The sequence below is a fragment of the Recurvomyces mirabilis genome (assembly GCF_035927965.1).
Source record: "Recurvomyces mirabilis strain CCFEE 5264 chromosome Unknown scaffold_2, whole genome shotgun sequence".
Lineage (NCBI taxonomy): Eukaryota > Fungi > Ascomycota > Dothideomycetes > Mycosphaerellales > Teratosphaeriaceae > Recurvomyces > Recurvomyces mirabilis.
The window spans coordinates 106509-121445 of NW_027041936.1; the positions used below are offsets into that span (position 1 = coordinate 106509).

A 14937-nucleotide genomic window follows, 5' to 3' on the forward strand; every position below is an offset into this window, starting at 1 on the left:
TGGAGACTCGCGGTCGTGAAGATCCGCTAGAAGGGAGCATGCGCTGGCCGGTATGTTCAGCAGGGATGTGCGCTTGTTGAAACGTAGTGGCAAGCACGTATGGCGCGAGAAACGGGGCGGGATGGTATGAAGACCAGGAATGTGCAGCAGGAGTAGCAACCAGATTGCTTCAACGGTTCTAAGCACATTGCCGAGCATGCTACTGTATGCTGTTGCGGCTACAAGCTACCAGGTGTGCATTTGTGTGTGTCGATTGTATTTGATACATGAGGTGCAGTTCTGAAACAACATGATAGTCAGTCTATCTGCTGAGGCAGAGCACGAGAACCACTAACGGTCGCATGTTTGGGTGGAGCTGAAGAGATCAAAGCGCAAGAAGAAAATCGCAAAAGCAGCGTTGATCCTGGTAAGAAGCCAATATGCTGTGTATCCTTATGACTCTGTGTCACCCCACAACTCCATCACCAGAGACATATGTGGCGAAGACGGTCTGGCGATCTTCGTTCTACTCATCAGTCGACAATAATGCTTAGGCTGTCGAGATAGATCTGACGTCTAGATTAACCATACCAGTGCCATAGTACCACAGCGGTCACCTGCTACTACCCGACGCAGAGATGCATATTCTGACAGGAAGCTGCACGACATGACCAGGCACAGCAACCAGCATATGCGCCACTACAGACCGAATGGGACCAGATAGGTGTGCCCATAGTGCAGCCTAAGTCTAGCATCAGAAAACCTGCATCATAGCCTAGAGCGGATGTTGACGCTTGGGCGGTCGTTCCGCGATGTTCCGCATCCCACTATCCAGTCAATGTTCGATCCTCTCCAGCGGCATGACTATGCGAGCACTGGACAGTCCGATGGCAACCCAGTTGCCGCTCAATCGCTTGGAAACGTCTGTGCGTGTACCGACAGCGAGAAGATGAATATTCAAGGGGGATGGTTGACCGCCTCGATCGATTTAATAGAAGTCATGACTTTGAGAATTGTTGTTCGTTGTGCTCTTGCAGGCAGCAAATGGTCGTGGGTTGGCTAGGTGGAAGTTGGTGAGTTGCATTCCTGCATCGAGGCGTTCCAGAGGCTGACGTTACAATGGATTGGACCACCCTCCTCGACAGAACCGCTGCAGCGGTACCACACTCACTGTGTACTAAAGACCGCCTGTAAAGTCCCTCGAGCCTGCACACTTACTTATCGTCCGCATCGTCCGCATCGTCCGCAAGGTCGCTCTTCACCCTCTGTTCTGGTGCTCGATGCCCTTGAAGTGTCGTTCCTGAGTCCATACCTGATTTGGAGAGCTCACGCCATCCCTTGCTCTTCCTACAGCAATCCAGAGCACCTTTCTGGAGATTAATCGCCTGCGGTTGCCGAAGCTCGCGCATTCGTCACTGTCAGACTCGGGTACGATTGTACCTGGCATTTGTCGAACGTCTGAACTTTGCTGACAAGCCCAGTCGGTAGACGAGGCCCGACACCCTCCCTATAGCCCTGACTTGAAGCTTGGCCGTCATGTTGCGAGGAGTCGACCAGTCGAGCCTGCGAGTGTTGCACACTTGTAAGTGTCCCTAGCCTCCCCGCCGTCACCAACGGCCATGCATTCATGCCAGACGTTGAAAAGCCACATGCCTCCGCAAGAAAGGTTTTGAATTCGATCAAACTCAACCACGACGCCTTCTCCTTTGTTGAGCTGTTTTTTCTGATTACTGTGCAGTAAGAGCAGCGTGCTTGTATGTCACGTGGTGGTTGGTGACAGGATGAAGGGAGCTAGGATCGGATGTGCTGACAGCATGAATAGTATACGACATGTCGACGACATCTTCACCATCAAGACGTGGTGCCGATGTGCCTGGCATTGACACCCATTTCGACCCCGAGAAACACTCTACAGCTTTATCGTATGCGGGCTGTTTGACACCACCTCAATCAGCACACGAAAGCCGCTGTGGCTCGCTTGCCTATGGCGCCTTTCCTGACGCCTCGTACAACCATGGTGTCCCATTGCCATGTGTTTCTCAACCTGTCACTCCGATACAAGCTGTATCGCCTTGTGCTCATGATTTCACGCCGCAGTGGCATCCGCGTACGTCACCTCAGGCCCATCAAGCTGTACAGCACGCGGCCGCATATCCTGTACAGCATGTGACTACAGCATCGTTCGCCACCTGTTTACAACAGGCTGCGTGCAGTAGCGCCACAGAATATGGCTTGTCAGATCAAATGCTTCTGGACACGGCCTGGCCAGCACCACAGCGAATGGAATGGACGTCACATCATGACTACAACCACATACCGGACTACTCGGGCGTAAGCCTCAGCTCGTCTCTCCTACAAAGCCAGACAGGCTTGTCTACTGCTCCTAATCATAGTAACTCCAGCTATGCAGATGGCACGTACCCTCACGAGACCCTGGACCTGCACACTGCTCATGCTGCTCACTCAGATATCTTCGGGACTTCGTCTGCGCAAGTCGTACATCCTCAACAAATCACTGTTGCTCCGTCCATGCTCACACCAAACGACGGATATGTTATGCAGCCTTACCAAGAATACAGCAGCCCCAACGGAGCTCGTCAAAGCCTCGCGAGCAGCTTTACCACCAGTTACGGAAGCTTCTCTTTCTCGGAGTACGATGTACCCACGACCTCCGTAGACACATATCCGTACTCTGACGAAGAATGTGTGCTTGTCAAGGGCGAATACCTAAGCCCGACACCAGGCATGTCAAGGACACCAACGAACGATAGCCGAGCGGCTCGGCGAAGGAGGAGTACAGCGAGAGCTCCCAGGATTTCCCACGGCCAACGCTATCATAGCCACTGGGTTGGTGGTGCTGCAACTGGCATACGATGTGAGATAGTCGGTGATGCCAACGATGTCACTTACGACGTCGGTGGGTTATCCTTTCCAACATCCATTGCCAAGCAGAGCAGGAAAATGCACAGATGCAATCACGTTGATGATTATGGCGAGCCATGCCTGCGAGCCTTTGAGCGGGGAGAACATCTTAAACGCCACATGGCTAGCCATAGTACAGACCGCAAGTATGAGTGCGGTCTACCAGAATGCAAGCACCGGAAGGGCATCAGTCGAGGCGACAACGCTGGAGACCATTTCCGCACGCACCTTAAGGACACTGAGAAAGGTCGCCGCAATAAGAAGTTCGAATGGCCCGAGGTTCGACGATATATCGAGAGTAAGTACGATGAGAAGGAAGCGAAAAGACTAATTACCAATTTGACGAAATGGATTCGAACGCGAAAGGAGGGCAGCTGCCAACGACATTATCTGCTAGATGAATGAAGCATGAGCTCTTCGGTCGCGGTACTTGACTTTTTGATGATCACGACGGCATTTACGACATTTCGGATATACCTAGGTGGGCTCTTCATTTACGCATGGTGCTGTTGGTCGTTGTGCCGGGATACAACAAAGCTAGTAGGCTGTTTGATTATGGTACCTTTGCTTTACTGGTGTGTACGTTACTGTTGAGATCTTTTCGGTGGCTGATCCTGCTCGGCTCCATGAACATACGCTCGGCATATGTGAAAGTACTAGCATAGGTGGCAAGTAGCTTTAAATACATACCGTAGTGTCTGCAGCGTCTTGTGGTTCCCACGCCCATTGCAGGTGCCTTTGATACTCCGCTGGTGATCTGCATAGCAGCAACAGTGCTATATGGACGGGAATATGAGATGCTCATGACTTTATCCTGCGCCTGATCTTGACCATCATGTCGCCTCCTGGTACCAAGGCGCCACTACCCGGAAAGGCCTTCGCAAAGCCAGGAAAGTGCGCAGTCGTCTTGCCATCCATGTCCTTGAAACCCTTCACCTCGAACTCAAATCGAAGCAAGATCATAGCAAGTGCACCAAGCGCCTCTTGCTTTGCAAAGACTCGGCCGGGACATATCGTTTTCCCACCACCAAACGGGAAGAACTTTCCAGACGAGGCTGTGGCCATGCTGAAAGTCCCTTTGCCGTTGCCGGATGCCTTGGTGTAGAAGCGCTCCGCATAGAACTCGTTGTATGGTGCCTTGTCTGACCAGAGAGAGGCATCGCGTTGGCCTAGCCAAGAAGGTGCAAATAGATTATCGCCTTTCTTGAACAGTACAAAGTGTTTGCCATCCTCTTCCAGGGGTAGAGTGATGTCCTCTGGTAGATTACGAGTTACTAGGATGTCAGTGTACAGACGCAACGTCTCCACCCATACGCTTTGTAGCAATGGTTGGGACATCAGTGTAGGAACATCGATAGAGCCATCTGGTCTTTCAGCCTCACGCAATTCGTCCATTAACCGCGGGAGGACAGTTGGCTCTGCATCTGGCTTCAGTAGCTCCATCAGCATCCATCCTGTGGCTGGGATGGCATTGCTAGAAAGTCCAAAGACTATACCCAGATCCATTGCAGCTGCTGATCTAGTGTTCAAGTTCCGAACCTTGTAGTCTAGTTGTCGTGCTCGATTTAGCCTTGCCCCGAATAGAGGCTCCCATGCGACTCCTTCTGGATCTACAGGCTGGCCACCTTCGACAAGGTCAGCGATATACTGCTACTCTGAATTGGTGCTCGACATACCGCTTAAATCATGCATGTCTTTACTCCAGGCCTGTAGACGATCCAGAATTCGTGTCCTCCGTCCCACAGCTTCCCGCATCGCGAACTCCGGGAGAGCGAAGAAGAACATGAGAAACTCGTTGTCAAAGGCGAAGAAGTCCTGACAGAACTCAGGATACATCTGTAAAAGCTTCTCGCCCATCAGAGCTGTTGTCGAGGCCGTGAACATCCGATCCCGAATCCAATTATATAGACCAATCTCGCCCAGATTGATAACATCATCAGCGTCTTTACTCAGCACATCGTCCAAAACTCTGGTGAAATGTGTGGTGAGCTCATTTACTCGCTCGTGTTTGGTCAGGTACTGGCTGTTCATCTCATTCTCATGACTTTTGCCAGCCCAAGCATTCTTGATCTGGTCATCTGGCAGCTGGAAGACACTTGACAACAGCTCCTGCTCGAAGACATCCCGTGAAGGCGAGCGAGCCTTGAACATGGCCTGGACGGCGGTGGGAGAGAACAAGATGTGCGTTTTCCGTCCGCCGATCAGGAGGGTACAGACACCGGTGCTCCGAGGATACCAGGAAAAGAGCTGCTGCCAGAAGTGGCCCGGCTTCGAGGTCAAGAAGGAAGTGGTGTTTCCCAGCCATGGTATGGCATACGGAATCTGTGGCGGCGTGACATTGTGCTTGCCAGCTTTTGGCGAATCGCCGAATTGCTTCAGGCTTTGGTAATAGCTCAGAGTGGTGTATGCTCGGACAAGAAAAAGCACGAGGGCTGAGATTGCAAAGGGTGCCAGGCTGTACACCAGCGGCCTTGGGAACTTGTCCAGTATTGTGTTCATGATGCCGTCGCTGTTCTTGTCTGTCAGAGATCAATATCGACCAGTAGAGGTGGTGATGTCGGGGTGAGAGGATATTGGCATTGCTCATTCAGGCCCCCAAAATACTACATCGGATTCGCGTTCTTCATTCGAGGGGTCGTATAGATTCGTATATTTGTTGATGGTAAGTCTGATCAGCGCACGGTCCCTGATCCTTCGGCTGAATAATCCTGGCGGCATTTCACCTTCAACTTCAACGATCCTTACGGAGAATGATACGACTAGTCCGAACAGCCATAGCGATGCCACAAGCATCACTAGCCGTGGAGCGTGGAGCTGTGATGAACAATCACCTGCTCCAGTCATCAATCGTTGCTACATCGGTGGGACGAGTGCGCATGACGAAAGCAGAAGGCACGACTACGCCATAAAGAGCGCTATTCGGACACGTGAAGCAAATGTTGAAAGCTTCAAAATGATTTCGGAGCCCTATACCTTCAAAGTCTACGATAGCACGACGACTGGCCCGAAGCAAATAGCGATGCTCGCTCTCATTCCAGCAGTACTGGTATAAAGTACTGTATTCCACCAGACAAGAACAAACTCATTTCAGCCGAGTGGGATGATGATACTGGCAAGCTATACAAGCTGTAACGCGCGGTATACATGATCTTGTCTGTACATATCGACTTGAGGCGAGACTGACTAAGGTGCCCGCGCTCCTTTCTCCTGCAAAACGTGATCATGTTGTACAGCTGCCGACCGCTTCACTAGCTCATGAAGCTGGTACGAGAGAGAGACGGTTCTCGCGCATCAGCCAATGAACCTTGAAGCCCTCGAGCTTGGATTCGGATTTGATCGTTCCACTACCCGTCCACCCATACCCAGAAGGCGACGCAGCAGACGAAAAGCAGGAAAAGCCTGTGCGTTGTACAGCAGACCCACGTCTGGTCTCATCTGCCGGAGTGTCTGACCTCAGGCCCATCAGCTCCAGAAAACCGACCTCTGTGTCGTAGCCCGGTCAAGGTGCTAAGGACCTTGAGCACCACTTGGCCATTCTTTCCAGATTCGGGTCCACTTCGATCCGCCAAATGGAGATCTCGATGCGGATCTGGCGGACAAGGAGTCTGTAGACGCCAAGGTCGTGGTGAAACGACAGAGGTGTCGATGCTGGTGGTGATGATGTTTCTGTGCTCTTGGATGCTTTGCTCGACGAACTGGGCGAGGTCGATGGAGATGGAATGTTGCATTTCGATACCAGATTAGGCAAGCAATCCGCATGTGGTGCAAAGATGCTTCATGGTACAGTGGACTTCGTGATGAAGGTGGCGGTTGTCGATGATGTTGTCGGTTGGGCGGAATATGATCTCTGTCGTGCCGTCGCTGCCACGAGGCTGATCCACCAGGTGCGGAATGAAGGCATGGAGTATCTCCGCGGGTAGGCGACGTGCAGCCTCCGTCTGCTGTTCGTGGCCTCCGCCACCAGTCGTCGTCGCCATGGTGTTCTCGCTCTGCTTTCAGAATGTCTGTTGGTTATAGGGACGAGGATGCAATGACGAATTGAGTGAGGGTATAAGGTGTCGCGATGTGAGGATTCAAGCAACAGCAGAAACAAAAGCAGCCTGAAGAAGCTAAGCAGGACAAGCTCATGGCTGCCGCAGCGGAAAGGGCGAAAAGCAGAAGGAGAGGCTTGAGGTTGCCAAGAGGCGGAAGGCAATAGATGGGAGAATGAAGGCGGCGGAGGCGAGGACAGCGGCAAACGAGACACTGGCTGCCGAGAAGTTAGCTGCCGAGAGGGAGCGAGTAGCAGAAGGGAAGAATAATGCTGACGTATATAATGCGAATCTAATGAGATTGGAGGCCGAGGAGAAGGAGCGTGAACGTCGAGGGGGAGAAAACTTAGTGCGTGAGCGAGAACAAGCTGTCGATCAACAGTCAACTTCGCCAGGTTCAGAGTCTATCCCCAAGGCGTCTGCAGCACAACAGCATCCCGATACGCTATCTTCCGGTAGCAAGCGTAAAGTCAGCGGACGGCAAGAGATAGACAAGCTAGGCGCAGCCCGCCAACACGGGCGACCACCCTTGTCCCAGGCGAGTGGCAGTCCACAACGACCCAAGAAACGTCCAGCAAAAGGCACCTTGCCTGCAACCACCGAGGCTCTAGGAGCCGACGACGATACCGAGATGTTCGATGCTCCAGTGACCGAGACCGAGCAACCACTCACCACTGCTAATAGAGCTGCTGCTCTAGAGCCGGTAACTCACACGACTGTGCGTACTTCATATATGTTCCAGTCAAAACCTACCGCTGAGGTAAGGTCAAACTCGCCCACAACGCAGCCAATGACGCTCACTGGGGTCCTTTTCTCCTTCTGCGGCTCCTCGACAGATACATCACCCGGCCTGCAAACCCTCGCGAGAGGCGCTCACCACACCACTTCAACAACGCACCTCCGCCTACCCCAGCGGCCATCATGCCTGTACTCCTCCGACTGGTGTATATATTAACATGGCTCGCGCAAACAGAAGACCTTCACCATGAAACTAGTAGTGATGAGGATGTCAAGATGACTCCTCCGACTGAGGACATACCAATGTCGTCTGCACACGACATGACCAAGCACGCTAAGCGCCTTGACCTACCTCTCGATGTCGAGTGGGCGACCGTGCAGCTTGTGTTATTTGGTTGTGACAAGTGTGCACACTCAGCTATCAGATGCGGTGTCGTACAAGGCTGACACGTGGTAGTGGATGGATCACATATCGCACGCCGACAAAGAGGTCAAGTTGGACAGTACGGGAAGGCCGGGAAGGCAATGTCTGCCACGATGGAAGTCGGTGAGGGTCTTGTGCGGGACCCTGAAGGTGTCCGCTTAGCAGTCTGCAACAAGGAAGTCGTTCCAGAACAGCGAACTGTATGACGAATGCAGAACGCACGAGATCACGGATGTCTCCAAAGCAAAGCTTGTCAATTTCTCAGCTACTAACTGGCACGACTTTATCATAGTACTGCGTAAAGTCATGCATAACAGCCGTTGCGCCGCCAGCCATCTCGTAGGCGACGTCCTTGTCCGTCTCTGCACGGTGGAGCATTTGAATGAACTCGTCCTTCTCAATGGCTTCGGGATCCCATAATCGCCTGATATTACTGCTTGAGATCGGATCGATGATGGTAGTGTACTTCTCACGGCGGACGTCATTGTACTTGTCAAGGATGCTGTCATCAGCTCGACCAGCATAGATGCCATATAAGCAATCGTATGCACCACCAACATCTGCAAAGCCACCTGTGAGACCCATGCCGCCACTGTCACTAGTCAGCAAAGGGGTCGTAAAATGACATAAGATTCTCGCTTACAAAGGATTACACAAGTGTGCAGCATCGGCCACGAGCAGGATTCTTCCAACCCTCATCTGCTCGGCCAGCCTCTGATGGATCTTATATGGTGAAAAGTTTATAAGCTCGTATTCGTTTGGACCGGGACTGCCAGGCAGGATAGCTTTGAACTGTCCTGGCTGACGTGCAAGCATTTCGTCTCGAGTCAGATTCACCTGTTCAGCATACGTGACTCGTAACAGATTATCATTCGTCATACGTGCAACCATATGGAAGTGTTCAGGATGGACCATGAAGTTCGAACTTGTCTCCCAGCCGGCCTTCTCGAGCCCAGGATAGCGCACGTTGGTCGCCACGATCTGTTTGTCCCATGTTCGCCCTGGGAAGTTCTTGCCAAACAGGTCATGGCGTATCTTGCTGGATCCTCCATCGGCACCAACCAGATACGAGGCTTTCAGACGCTGTTCACCAGCAGACGATCGAACGTCGATCCAGGCATGATCCTCGTCTTGACCACTAGCAAGCACCTCATGACCCAGCAAGATCTTTGCTGACGGCTCCCTTTCGAGATGCGATGCAATTAATGGAATCAGTTCGTCCAGAGGCAGTGAGATGATCTCTGCCTCCTTTCGCTTGATACCTGTTGGCAGACTCGCTATCTTCGTGCCATCCAGATATCTCCAAGATACGCCTCTGCCATGAAAAGCACAAGCAGCAACCTCGTCGTATATTCCAGCTCGCTTGAACTCGAAGGTGGCTGGGTAGCTGTAGAAACTTGCTCGAGGCTGCTTGTCGTATTCTGTGCTTTTCTCGACGACTGTGACTGTTATGCCTTGTCTGGCTAGTAGTAGTGCTAGTAAGATTCCAGATGGCCCTGCGCCGACGACCATGACCTGCCGTATTTATCAGTGGTGATATCATTTATAGTATGGTTATAGTTCTCACACTAAACTCTGATAGCTTCGCAGAACCCATCTCGCGCGGGTGAAGTCACTCTGATGTGATGGAGTCAGGCAGGCAGCTCCAACGCCAGACTGCCGCTCTGCGAGCATATACGTGACCTACATATGTTACCTTGCATTGTGGAGACAATGCAGCAGGCTCCAAAGCTGATTCGGCAAGTAGTGTAGCTCTTCGAGCCGTGAGCTCCACATCATATAGCCTGCAAGCTACAAGGTACTGTCCACGCGGCTAAGGAATCTCTGAGCTCTACACTTCGGTCGCAAGACTATGTATGACAGTACTTTTGTGTTTATTTGCCGAAGCTTGTATCATTGAATCTTCGTTACCAACCGTGTTTGTCTCACTTTGCTGTCACGTGAGAGACTACACATACATGACTCCGACTCGACACCACAACTGAATCCCATACGAGGATGATGATATAGTGGTCCGAGGTACTCTCAAACATTACAAGTTCACAGACAACGACAGTTGACAATGAAGATGAGGTACTACAAGTCGTCAGCTAGCTTTCAGTCCCACTATCAACGACCGTCGATACTCATGCTCCATCATTCTTCTTCAGATATCTGACATGAAGTCGCTGAGCCACTGTTGTCGGGCAGTCCAGCTCCTGATCCTCTTGCCATAGATCCACAGCGGAATCGTGAGCAGGCAAACCGCAACGAAGCAGGAACCAAGGACATTGAAGACTGCCAGAACACCACTCTTCTCCAGCCAAGAGTTCACGAAGTATATTAATCCAAATGTAAGGAGGTTGCGGGTGTTAATAGCGACGAAAGCCTCCTCTGCAAGACGTGGGTAGCAGTCCTAGAGTAAGGTTAGCAGATGAAGTGAAGTCCTCAAGTGTCGGATCCTACCAAAACGTAGCCGAAGACGCAAGTACTAGCAAAAGCCAGTGCCATGTTTGCAAGACCGTACGTCAGTACTGGACCTGACCAGTGGGTCTGGGCGTGGATCGATGCGCCAAATCCGTAAAAGCCAACCGTGCCAAGGACGAGCACGACGCTCATGAGTACCAGTCGGAACTCAGGCTCGTAGATCCCATGGTTACGCTGTGCCATCTTGATACAAAGCCAGTCATTGAGTGGACCAGAGATACACTCGCCGACGATGCATAGGATCTGTACAGGGTCAGTAAAGGTCGCTGCAGTCTGCCGAACAGTATGACGTACAAAGGGACTGAGCGATATCAGGCCAGTCTCTCCGACACTGAAGTTGTATGGTGGAGCTGTAAAGATGACACCGTTTACGACACTAAATACCACTATCCAGGTCAAGGTCGTCCCGTAGATGAGGAAGGCCCAGAACACGCAAGGGTAGAAGAACATAACGAACGGTCGGCAAAAGATCTTCCAGATTTTAGCATCAGAGTAGCGTCCAGTATACAATGCCATTGAGCGAATGAAGCTGTGCCGGGCTTCTGTGCTTGCGTCAGGATTGGACCCGTTGCCAGTAATCTTCCTGGGTAGTGCATGGTACTCGACATGCATTCCAGTTTCGTCAAACTTCTCATTCTGTGCTCCTCGCTCTTGATCTTGGATACCAGTCTTCGCCAGAATCGGAGAGGTGACCTGCTGGCGGATGAAAGTGGTCTCCGGCACGAAGAAGATGATGCCAATGCCGAATATACCGAATAGGATGGCACACAGCCCAAAAGTCCACTTGTAGCCAAGATCTTCAATGATGTAGCCGGATACGAGACCAGCGCCTATGGGACGTCGTCAGAGTCCATCACCATATCTGTAGACATCTACATTCAAGATGGACTCACCGCAAATACCGCAGAGTAAGAACAGGTTCCATACAGCAAGACGTGTGGCACGTTCATGAACCTATGGTGCGATCAGTCATGTGTAGTGATCACTGTACCCTGGGGAGAGGACATCTTACGAAATACAGGTCGGAGATAGTCGCTTGTACCAAGACCTCATATGGCGCCATACCCAGTGCTCCTAAGACGCGAGAGCCTAGGAAGGAGCCATAGTTGTCCGCGACCGCTCCCCAAATGCTGACGATAAGCAATATGATCGAACAGAGGACATAGACAGGTCGCTTGCCCCAGATCTTTGCAGCCGGGTTGAAGAAGAACACGCACAAGCCGAGTGTCAGGATGAGCCAGGCAGTGGATTGCGAGAGGATGACAACGGTGATCCCGAGCTGTTTGGCGATGGGCACGAAACCAGGGCCAAGCATAGGTCCATAGGCTCCGACTACTGCAGCTGACATGCCGACCAAGAAGAGGATGAAGTCTTTCTTCCACGTTGACCTGCGGGTACGACCGTTAGACTGACCCGTACGAGGCTACGACGAAGGGTCACCAACCAGTTGAGAGGATCGTTGGGCGAGTCTGATGGTTGTGGTACAAGGACAATGTGGCTGAACTTGCCGCTGCCATGCTTGAGTCTGCTTGCATCGACAGCTCGAAGGTCATCTGGTAGATCACTTTGATCACGGAGGAGTGCCTGGCAGGATGTCAGTGCTGTCTTACTTCATGCTCGACGTATGATAGCATACCGTTCCCGGCACTATCTCCAGCTTTTCGCATTCTAATATGCCCCAAGGCATCTTGATGAGCTGAAATGTAGGGAGCTAATGGACGGAGGACGGTCGACAGAGATCGTGATCCGTAGAATAGCATGAAAACTACAACATGATACTGTGGATCTTGAGGGATCTACATATGTCCATATTGCATGGACCAAGCTAACCCGGCAATGGTCTGCAGCATACATGCCGCTTAGTACACCACCTTCAGTGGCTTGACAAGAACAGGACCCACGCGTGCAGGTAGCACCACGGGCCGCAAGGCGTCTTGCAGATGGCATGGCAGATGACAATGGAGCACGTTGGAGAATGCGTCTGGGACCGTTCCCGAGTCCAGAACGCTGGGGCTTTCTCCTCGGCACCTCAAGCTTGACGACCCAACACGAGTACGAGCGCCATAGCCCACGATTTCGCGTTGATATGAGATGCAGCTATCCGCTCCAAGGTTGAAAAGGTGCAGCGGCTGAACATGATTCAGTCAACGTGGACGTGGACCCACCCCCGTTTGAGCTTCTCCAGGCGGGGAAAGTTGGAGTGGATCTGTGGCGCATGTGGGTCCTGGCAGAAGTGGGTCTGGTATCCACATCCATTGGAAGTCTCGAGGAGACGAACTAGGGCAAGATGGCTATGCCGGCAGTCAGTATGCATACGCAGCCGACAGCACCCAGGACAGAAGCAATGAATGCCAGGCCCATGATGGCGAGCCGACTGATGGTTTTGAGCCATCTCAAGCCCACAGAAAGAGACTCGATACTAGATGGCTCCCTTCATGGACGGCGACGGCGTACCTGCCAGTGAAAAGCCTAAGCGAACGGGTATTCATGTCGTGATAGTAGGTGCAGGCTTCGCAGGTATCACTGCTGCCATCGAGTGTGTACGCCATGGTCACACCGCTCAGATCCTGGAATCGTACAAGAACACGAATGTACAGCTAGGCGACATCATTTCGTTCGGGTCGAATTCCAGCCGTATCTTTGGGAGGTGGCCCGGTGTCCCTAAGAAGCTTGACCCGATTTGCCACAAGAGTGACAAGCTGGAGTACCGATACTGGAACGGCGAGCACATCTACACTCAGTACTGGGGCTCAGAGCAGCAGAACTTCGGCGAACGGTACAACGGTCATAGAGGGGAGATTCACAAGATCATCTTCGACCATGCCGTCGAGCAAGGAGTCGACATCAAGCTTGGTCAGCAAGTTACGGAGTTCTTCGAGACCGATACCGAAGCTGGGGTGATTTCGAATGGCGAGCGCATTGTTGCTGATGTCGTACTTGGCGCCGATGGTGTACGCAGTAAAGCACGCCAGTTGGTATTAGGGTACGACGACAAGCCAAAAGCCTCTGGCTATGCCATCTATAGAGCATGGATGGACAGTTCCGAGTTAGCTAAGAATGACCTCACCAAAGACCTTGTCAATGGTGATACTCATACTGGCTGGCTAGGTCCTGATATCCACTTTCTCGCTGCCTCAATCAAGGGAGGCAAGGAATTCAGCTGGGTCTTCACCCACAAGGACGAGCGCGATGTTCAAGAAGGCTGGTCTGAGCCCGGCAACCATGAAGACGCTTGCAAGATCCTCGAAGGCTGGGCGCCAGAAGTCCACACCATCGTGCGCATGACGCCGCCTGACAAGCTTGTAGACTGGAAGCTGGTATACAGAGACCCGCTGCCTACCTGGGTCTCACCCAAAGGACGGATAGCTTTGATTGGCGATGCTGCTCATCCTTTTTTGCCCACGTCCATACAGGGAGCAAGTCAGGCCATGGAAGACGGTGCGACTGTCGCTGTATGCTTGGAGAGGGCCGGGAAGGAGCATATTGAAGATGCGTTGCCAACGTACGAAAAAATACGATACGAACGTGTCAAAGCGGTGCAGAAGACTGGCGAGACAAGTAAGTCTACAATTCTCCATATATCACCCAGCTTTCCTCTAAGTGCTTCACTAGCACGCGACGCATGGCACAAAGCCGATTTCAGCAAGCTCAAAGAGAACCCAGAGGCCATCAAGCTGAAGCGGGAAGAATGGGTACTGAACCACGACGCCGAAACGCACGCCTATAATGTCTACGATGAGGCAGTGAAGAGTACAGAAAGGCTGCCTATCAAGGTGACATTGGCGAAGACAGCAGAGCCTGGTGATGCTTCGATGGTATAGGTTCCGCAAAGCATGGTTTGTTGCTTACAGAGTGACGGCCAGGCCTCACTTCAATGTCGTTGAGCGCTCACTTCGACCTCATCTCGTATAGCTGATCACGTGGTAGATAACGAGATCGCCGCCTTGCAGGTATATGAGTTTGACCTTCCTCTTCTCACACCTTCCAACTTCTGCATCCCAACATCCATATGCTACAACCACTCATCTTCCGACACTGATACACACCAGATCCTCACTTCGGCACCTCCAATCGAGGCGATAGGTCGTAGCCTACTACTCAAGCTCACTCCACTTATCTGGCCCGCGCTTGACGTTCGAAAACGTCGAACGCTTCAAGCTTTCACGGCTATCCACTCCCAGTCAAAAGTCAACTCAGTGGAAATTGTACACTTCCTTGTTATCTTCAGCCGGAAACATCACAACGAGGTCACGAACTCGTGCTTTGGCTCAGCGTCACGGAGTCTACTTCACCCGGCTACTACCATCACTCAGCACTGATCATAACGCCAACTGTATCAAGACTTTGCACAACTTGTCATCCTGCTGCCTACACGGC

The 14937-nt window shown here is 52.0% G+C and overlaps 6 protein-coding genes across 6 annotated transcripts; 3 read left to right on the forward strand and 3 right to left on the reverse strand.

The window, feature by feature from the left end:
* Positions 1–1809: 1809 nt before the first annotated feature.
* On the forward strand, positions 1810–3302 carry LTS14_000772 (uncharacterized protein; the record flags this gene model as incomplete). The annotated part of the gene is given in 2 exon segments (XM_064833483.1): positions 1810–3199; positions 3217–3302. 2 exon segments carry the CDS (start codon positions 1810–1812, stop codon positions 3300–3302), a joined length of 1476 nt encoding a protein of 491 aa, XP_064698444.1.
* Positions 3303–3702: 400 nt separating this feature from the next.
* On the reverse strand, positions 3703–5400 carry LTS14_000773 (uncharacterized protein; the record flags this gene model as incomplete). Its single annotated transcript, XM_064833484.1, has 2 exons — positions 3703–4526; positions 4578–5400. 2 exons carry the CDS (start codon positions 5398–5400, stop codon positions 3703–3705), a joined length of 1647 nt encoding a protein of 548 aa, XP_064698445.1.
* A 1707-nt stretch (positions 5401–7107) lies between these two features.
* Positions 7108–8117, forward strand: LTS14_000774 (uncharacterized protein; the record flags this gene model as incomplete). Its single annotated transcript, XM_064833485.1, has 2 exons — positions 7108–7650; positions 7698–8117. 2 exons carry the CDS (start codon positions 7108–7110, stop codon positions 8115–8117), a joined length of 963 nt encoding a protein of 320 aa, XP_064698446.1.
* A 238-nt stretch (positions 8118–8355) lies between these two features.
* On the reverse strand, positions 8356–9691 carry LTS14_000775 (uncharacterized protein; the record flags this gene model as incomplete). The annotated part of the gene is made up of 3 exons (XM_064833486.1): positions 8356–8686; positions 8738–9609; positions 9662–9691. The coding sequence occupies 3 exons, from the start codon at positions 9689–9691 to the stop codon at positions 8356–8358; spliced, it is 1233 nt and encodes a 410-aa protein (XP_064698447.1).
* A 549-nt stretch (positions 9692–10240) lies between these two features.
* On the reverse strand, positions 10241–12247 carry LTS14_000776 (uncharacterized protein; the record flags this gene model as incomplete). Its single annotated transcript, XM_064833487.1, has 7 exons — positions 10241–10489; positions 10540–10803; positions 10855–11390; positions 11454–11514; positions 11573–11948; positions 12005–12144; positions 12197–12247. 7 exons carry the CDS (start codon positions 12245–12247, stop codon positions 10241–10243), a joined length of 1677 nt encoding a protein of 558 aa, XP_064698448.1.
* Positions 12248–12983: 736 nt separating this feature from the next.
* LTS14_000777 (uncharacterized protein) lies at positions 12984–14381 on the forward strand (the record flags this gene model as incomplete). The annotated part of the gene is made up of 2 exons (XM_064833488.1): positions 12984–14118; positions 14173–14381. 2 exons carry the CDS (start codon positions 12984–12986, stop codon positions 14379–14381), a joined length of 1344 nt encoding a protein of 447 aa, XP_064698449.1.
* Between the last annotated feature and the right edge of the window lie 556 nt (positions 14382–14937).